General features: G+C 33.5%; 2 protein-coding genes across 2 annotated transcripts; both read right to left on the bottom strand.

Moving 5' to 3' along the window:
* Nucleotides 1–2,896: 2,896 nt before the first annotated feature.
* On the bottom strand, nucleotides 2,897–3,978 carry LOC130512657 (transcription factor ORG3-like). The gene is made up of 2 exons (XM_057010865.1): nucleotides 3,525–3,978; nucleotides 2,897–3,376 (listed from the first exon to the last, which is right to left on the bottom strand). Exons 1-2 carry the CDS (start codon nucleotides 3,792–3,794, stop codon nucleotides 2,942–2,944), a joined length of 705 nt encoding a protein of 234 aa, XP_056866845.1. The 5' UTR covers nucleotides 3,795–3,978; the 3' UTR covers nucleotides 2,897–2,941.
* Nucleotides 3,979–4,313: 335 nt separating this feature from the next.
* On the bottom strand, nucleotides 4,314–6,703 carry LOC108858203 (glycosyl hydrolase 5 family protein-like). The gene is made up of 4 exons (XM_057010787.1): nucleotides 6,198–6,703; nucleotides 5,804–6,051; nucleotides 4,889–5,412; nucleotides 4,314–4,816 (listed from the first exon to the last, which is right to left on the bottom strand). The coding sequence occupies exons 1-4, from the start codon at nucleotides 6,594–6,596 to the stop codon at nucleotides 4,416–4,418; spliced, it is 1,572 nt and encodes a 523-aa protein (XP_056866767.1). The 5' UTR covers nucleotides 6,597–6,703; the 3' UTR covers nucleotides 4,314–4,415.
* Between the last annotated feature and the right edge of the window lie 840 nt (nucleotides 6,704–7,543).

Consider the following 7,543-nt stretch of genomic DNA (forward strand, 5'->3'; position numbering starts at 1 on the left):
GTTGTGCGATCTGATCATTGTCTATGGGTAATGTAGAACTGGTGTTGTTTTGTGATGGCTCGAGTTGAATTCGAGCGACCACATCCACGGCTGCCAGAGTTTGAGTATCTTCCACCTAGTCCACGCTGAGAAGAACCAGATGAACCTCCTCCTTGATTTGTATTATTCTTTTGGTCATTCCACCATTCCGGAAAACCATGCAAAAGGAAGCACTCATTAACACCATGTCCTTTTCGAGAACAGTGGGTGCATGATCGGTTTTGATCACGACCATGCACTGATGCAACTTGTTTAGATTCTTTTGTTGCGTCTGGTTGAACTTGAACGTTGAATCCTATAGCCTTAGCTTTAACTTATGTTGATGGTGTTGTATTGTTGTGTTGCTCTTCTTGTATGACACGGGAGTAGATGTTGTTAGTATCCGGTAAAGGATCCTCATCGATTATCTGAGAGCGTATATTGCAAAGTCGAGATTCATCTATACCAAAGAGAAACTTATGAACTCTCATCTCTTCTTGTTCTTTTTCAATATCGGATGAAGCTTCACAGGTATATGAACATGTTGTTCGTAGGTTTTCCAGCTCTTCCCATAATTTTAAAAGTCGACTATAATAGTCGATTACTGATTGACCATTTTGTTGACAAGTATTGATAGCTTCTCGGATCTGGTGAAACCGAACCATGTTTTTGACCGAGAATCTTCCTTGCAGATTCTCCCAATGTTATGTGCTTCAGGAATAAAAGACACCGTAGATCGTATATTTGGGTCTATAGAGGTTTGTATCCAATCAACCAGCATAACATTTGTTGCCATCCAGCGAGATAAGTCCGGTTCAGAAGTAGTTTTTTTAAGGTTCCATTGATGAACCCAAGTTTCTGCTTGGCTCGAATAAAGTTTGACAATTCTTTTGCCGATTTGGTATAATTATCTCCTCGTAATAGGACCAAAGTGATTAGTGCCCCTGGATTATCAGACGGGTGTAAGTAGTAGATAGATGAATTCAAGTCGATAAACGAATTCGGATTTGCCTGTGACGATGCAGAACTATTGTCATTCATGTTCTTCGTATGAAGAACACTTTAAAGAAGGACAAAAAATTAGAAATTTAGGTCCAAAATTTTGTGCTCTGATACCACGTAATGGAATAGATTAGAATTATTCCATTATTATCCTATCAATAGCTTGGTATTTATATAAAGTATTAGTCCTAAGTTGATAAGGACTTAAAGTAAAGACATCATTATCTTAATCTAACTAGAAGTTATCTTATATTCCTACTCTAATTCTTTAACAGTTAACAATTGTCTACATTGTTTGTTACTTAGTAATTGTAATCCCTATACATAAGCCACTCTTCATGGTCTAAGCCTATACATAAGAATTTTGAAAATTAATATATTTCTTAAATAAATACAGCCTCATTACTTAACACAACAAAGCCATTATTATGCTACCTCATTTTCATAAAAACTGTCATTTTAACAATTTTTGTTGTTACTAAAAAAGTGTATTCTCAAAATTCAATACTATTTTATCAAAAATTTCGTATTTTGACTTTGATTACTACTATTATTAATTGTCTTTGATAATCATTATTAGTTGTAGTTATTAAATGTATAAATGAATTTTAATCATTCAGTTAGTGTGCAAGATGTCAAATTAACACTTTAAAATATTCTCTGATTTACTCTGAAAGGTACAGCTATCATCCTGTAAATTATTCTTACCCGTTTAAACCAAGCCAAAAGAAACCAAACCTCTCTAAGTCTAAACCCTTTTTTGTTCCATTTTGTATTTCACTAAGAAAAACCAAATTATAGTAATATTCAAGTGGCGGTAATAAATACAGAACCATTAATATTTTTTGGTTAGATTTGCAATCTGCCTAATGCGTTTTCCTTTACCAATATATATCCAAGATCAATGGATAACCAATCAAACGGCTTCTCACTAGTCATGTACTTAATGATTCGTAATTCAGTCTCTAAATGGCAGGACCATCTATTATTATTAGTAATAACTGTGTCAATTCATTACCGAATCTTCTAAGCACACTTTTGTATTTTCTCAGTCTATTTATTAAGACCATCTCTCCTAAATTTGAAGGAACATTATTCAAAATCTCATTATTCTTTTCAAAATGATATATCATTAGAAAAGATTTTCTCTCATTTTAATGTTTTTCTTCAAAATAACATAATTTTATTTAATTTATAAATTAGTTTCTTAAAATTTTATATAACTTTTTTATATGTAAAAGGTTCAAAATTTATGTTTTATACTTTAGAGAAATTATTGATACTTTGGTAATATAATTATAAATTTATATAAATTATTTTATTTTCTTAGAAACTAAATGTATGTATATAATGAAGATTTAATTCAAATGAAACTCTACTTGGATAAAAATTTTGTTCTATAAAATAATAAGCATTTTGGAATTAATAATAAATAATAATAATATAATATATTTGAAATATGTTTTTTGAGGGAAAATGAGGGGAACCATTGGAATAAATTCAAACTTATTTTGAGTTTATTTTATTTTAAAAGAAAACTGAAGTAAACTATTGGAAATATCTTATAGACCAAAACTCAACTTAACTCTTTTATATTTGTTTTATTTAGAAAAGACATATAAACAAAAAGAATAGAAGGAATAATCAAGATTTTGCCACCAGAAAAATATTTACATACATTTTAACTGATATTATTAAATTTAAGTGTAGATGGTTGACAAAAAAAGGTGTAGATCTGTACGTAATACGAACGTAGTGGTAAGTTTATTGGTAATCGATCATTGCTTCTACTAAAAGAAACAGAATCAACTCGACTGCAAGTCGACAACGCATTAAGCGTTGCAAAACATTAATCAAAAATGACAGATTATCTTATACAAAAAGACGACACATCACAAACAAAACAAGAACAAGTTATTATTTAAACGAGTTTTCCACATTTCTCAAACAAGAACAAAACCCTTCGACTTAAGTCTTCGCAAATTAGCTTGTAACTATCAACCTTATCCACTTGAAGATGCAAAGTATAGAAGAGTCGTTCTCCCCAACAACTCGAAGATGAAACATCCACGAGAACAAACCCATCTTCTTCTAATCCACTCAACACATTATATATCGAAAAATTATGATTCTTGGACGATGAGATTTGAACCATGACTTCGGTGTCTGTAAGCTCAGTCGCAAAAACGGTGGAGACATAACTAGAAGCTACCTTTGGCTGCGGCATAACGTAACTTCCTCTTTGACCCGATATTCGCACCAAGATGTCTTCCTTCTTTTGTGTTAGCTTCTTCACTTGCTCTTTCAACTCCGGTATGTACTGCATGCTCCGCGAAATCGTCCGAGGATTACTTAGCTAAAATATAATGCAAAAAGAAAAGTAAAGGGGTTGATAACATATATTATTCTTCGAAATAGTAACAAATCGAATAAGCAGACTAACTATTGCTAATTGGTTTTGATATGAAACGTATTCAGATGACATATCAGAGTAAGCTGCTTACGTTCTCATCAGAGCCTGGAAGACATGAACGAAGAGTTGAGAACAAAGAGTTGGTTTTCTTGCGACGGTTACGCTCATTAGCATTGTGAATAAGCTTCTTGATCACGGCAGAATTGTTGTTTATTCTATTTCCCTCAGACGATTCAGAAACCCCTAAGCTGGAATCAGGAGACGTGCAGTTACTATGGTCATCTTCGACGAGGTTGTCTCTCTCGTACTCTTCCTTCGACACCCACCCAAAATTTGGGAACACTGGGCCTAATGGACGCATTTTTGTTGATTGAAGACAATTTTTTTTTAGTTTTTTCTTTCTCTTGAAGCTGTTTTGGTTGGGATGTCTTGATCCCGTCTTGAACCATAGATGGATATATATAGATAGTTTTAACCAAAAAAACAAATAAATCTCTCTTGCCAAATCAAAGTTAACAAACTATATTATATTATTTTGTGTTATACGAACTATAACGAGGAATCTCATGTTGTTAAGTATACAGTATATACCACAAGCATATGCCCCACGCATATATCATTTGTTAAGGTAATATCTGGGGCAGGTTATTGATAAAACTAGTTCAATTATGTAGGAAGAACTAGGGGTATAGCCATTGCAGAGATATAATTAACAAACTAATCATGTTTTGAGAAATGTGTCAATTTATCAAACAAATGGACCTTGCATTTCCTCACAGCGTGCGAACGTGTGTATAACACATACTACAACCAATACAATTCTATTTATAACGTCAATGTAAAATATATCGTATAAGCTTACTCCATTTCTTTTGTTCAAATCATGAAATCTTATTATTGAATTTTAGTGATGTATATGTTCGACCGTAGTCTTGGTTACAAATATTTTATTCATAATAAAGACATAGAAAATATATAGAATTTAAAGAACTTTGAACCACTGGCTCGCTGGATCACACGAAGCATCCTTGGTCAAACACTTGCAAGGGTTAGCGACAATGCTGTTGTTACCTTCATCCACATCAAGACATAGCAACACACCCTTATTTGTCTTAAACGACAAATGCATCTTAGTAGCCGAGATTTGTCCTAAGTTGGAGCACTTAGTGCCAACTCCAAGCTTCACCTTTTCTCCAGCAACATCTGGAGTTTCGATGCACATTTTATTGATCCAAAGAACGCCTTCTTTGGGATTAAAGGTTGATGACTCCGATTTAGTGCATTGTTCTAGTCGAAGTGTGGGTATATTGCCTGAGTGGTTATTGGTGACGCATAAGCCTGTGTGTGGGTGGAAGAGAAGCTTTTTGTCTTGTAAACCGGGTCCTGCATATTATAAATGATGTCAGATTGAATCCTAAACATATAGATTTATATATTATAAAAAAAGAATCTGACCTCTAAATGGATGTTGAATTCCGGAGAGTTTCTGCAAGTAAGTAGAGTTTCTGACGTTTTTCCAAGTAGCATCCAAGACACCATAAGTCTCAACCATATGTTTTGTACCGGTTCTCAGATAATAATCACCGGTTAATGCCCAAACCGCCCAATCCAAATCCTTCTCCGCGGCCCAAGCCACCAAACAATTCATATACCGGTTTCCGCTGATGTCAACGCCTCTCTCGTCAGTCCCAAACTCACTCAAGATCAAAGGAAAGCCTCTGTCGAGCAAGAATCCTCCGTTATTTGTGACTTTCTCGATGATTTTGGCGCAAATATCGTTGGAGTTGTGTTTTACCCACGTGTCACCGCCGTCGGAGAAGCTGTACCAATGTTGCTCAAAGACGAGTTTATCGGTAAAACTGACATTGAAGAAGCGGTCACGAAGGAAAGAGAGGTTTGTGTCGAAGTCTATGCCAGAGAGGATGACTAATACTTCGGGGTTTGCGGCGTGCACTGCTTCTGCTCCTTTTGGCATGAACCTTCACGTAAACCATTAACAGTTTAGTATGCATGCATGTACTTATTTTCTTATATACGTGGAAATTTTGACAATGAATGTCAGAATGTGAACCCTAATTTCTACTTACATAACTTTATATGAGTTTCCATTAGTCAGTGAATTTATAGCCAAAAATAAAATAATACTTTAAAACAATAATACAAATGAAAGGAAAAGTCAAAACAAAAGGTGAATCCAAACATTTTCGCGTCGATATGTGTGGACATATGTTCTTATATATATTTTTAGTAATAATCACGAAGATATTCGCACGAAAAAATAGGAATTCAAATATTTTTCATGCTGTAAGTACCTGGTTATTATATTCGAAACGAAATAAACATTAATTGGTAATGATTTGAAATGCGTACCTGAACCAGAGGTCAGGGTAGTCTCTAGTACCACGTGGCTCGTTCCTAAGGCTCATGCCAATGACATTAGTCACATTTCGGAAAAGAGTAGCCATCTTGCTCAGACCCTTGGCCCAAACAACGGGATCGAAGTTAGGGTAGCCGAAGAAAGCGTCGAGGTCGTTGTCGCTACAACACCAACCTGGATACGTCAAATGGTTGTCTAGTACCACCATCAACCCATTTTGTCCTAGGTTTGAAACCACTTCCTGGTAACAAAATAAAGTTAAAACAAATATATCTTTATAAGAAGATACATTATTTTGGAATAAGTACATTTTCTTTTGTTTTGTAAATTTTGGTTAATTTTTGTTATTGGATCGACTAGACCAATGATATACCATTAAAATGTTACCTGGAATGCATTGAATATGGGAAGGTTAAGGATTTTGGGGTTATGAGTTTGAATCCCAAGAACATCATCAAACAAGTTCAAACTTTCAAAAGACTGTTTGACCGTGATTTTAAGAGCCAATGTGTCATTTGTCATCAAATCAAGAGGCCAAGTGAGCCTAACGCAGTTAAATCCCATCGAGACAATCTTCTTGGAGATAGAGTCTAATGGTTGTTTGCTTAGCCCTTCAGCCACTGCGGGCTGGAGATGAGCTGGCCAGTTTACACAGGCTAACTTCACCCTTTGCCCTTTCTCGTCCACGATCCATCGAGATTTTGTGGAGAGCGAATAGCTTGTGGTTAGATTTGGAATACAAGAAATAAATAATAATATGAGAGACAAATTGATGGTTCTCGCCATTTTGTTGGTTTGTGTTTTTTGTTTGATTTTGAATATTTTGAATTTGAATTTCAACTTATATAGCAAAGAAGTTGGTTTAGTTTCTGGTTGTTGGCAGATTATACTTGTTTATGGATATAGGTTAATTGTTTTCCAACCAAATAAAACAATTAAAATGAAAGAATAGCATTAATTACTGTTAGAACAAAAAAAACAGCAATCGACAGATCATGAAGTTAATAACTGTAAACTTTAAGAGAATTTTCAATTACTTTACAGAACCTGCTAAAAGACTTATGTTACACAAAACAGTAAATGTACTTGTATTGTTGTATAAAAAGAAAAGAAAATAACCACATGTTTTGATATTGCAAGTTTTAGTTGATCTTTGTGTTCTGTTATACCAAAAAGGTAATAACAAATTTAACGTAATACTTGTTAACATAAAAAGAACTTTTAACATAATACTAGTATACTACAACTATATTTTTTCTGTATGGGATAACTGAAGTCATGTTGAAATTTAGATCCAGTTTTCTCATATATATGTAGGCGTAGATATGATAATTTATTAATACTACTGCATATATACTTTAAATTATTCGCTGTAAGATGCATAAATAACTAAGACTAAGAAAGTGATGAAACAATGTGTTTCAACCATTTTCGTCACAAAAAAAAAAACAATGTTTTTCAATCCCTAATGTGGAAAATCAAGCTTCGGTGTCTTATACACTGAAACCTATATAAATTAATTATGTTGGGACTACACTAAAACTATAATTTTTTATTAATTTATAAATATTATTAATTTATCGATATACTAATTGAAACAAAAACTTAATTCGGAACTATAAAATTAAATTATTTTACAAAGATTTTTAGTGTATATTAATTTATAGAATATTAATTTAAAAATGTTATACTGTATCTCATTTTTTTCCTACCATTTGAAGACGAACCCATCT

Source organism: Raphanus sativus, chromosome 5, assembly GCF_000801105.2.
Source record: "Raphanus sativus cultivar WK10039 chromosome 5, ASM80110v3, whole genome shotgun sequence".
Taxonomy (NCBI): domain Eukaryota; kingdom Viridiplantae; phylum Streptophyta; class Magnoliopsida; order Brassicales; family Brassicaceae; genus Raphanus; species Raphanus sativus.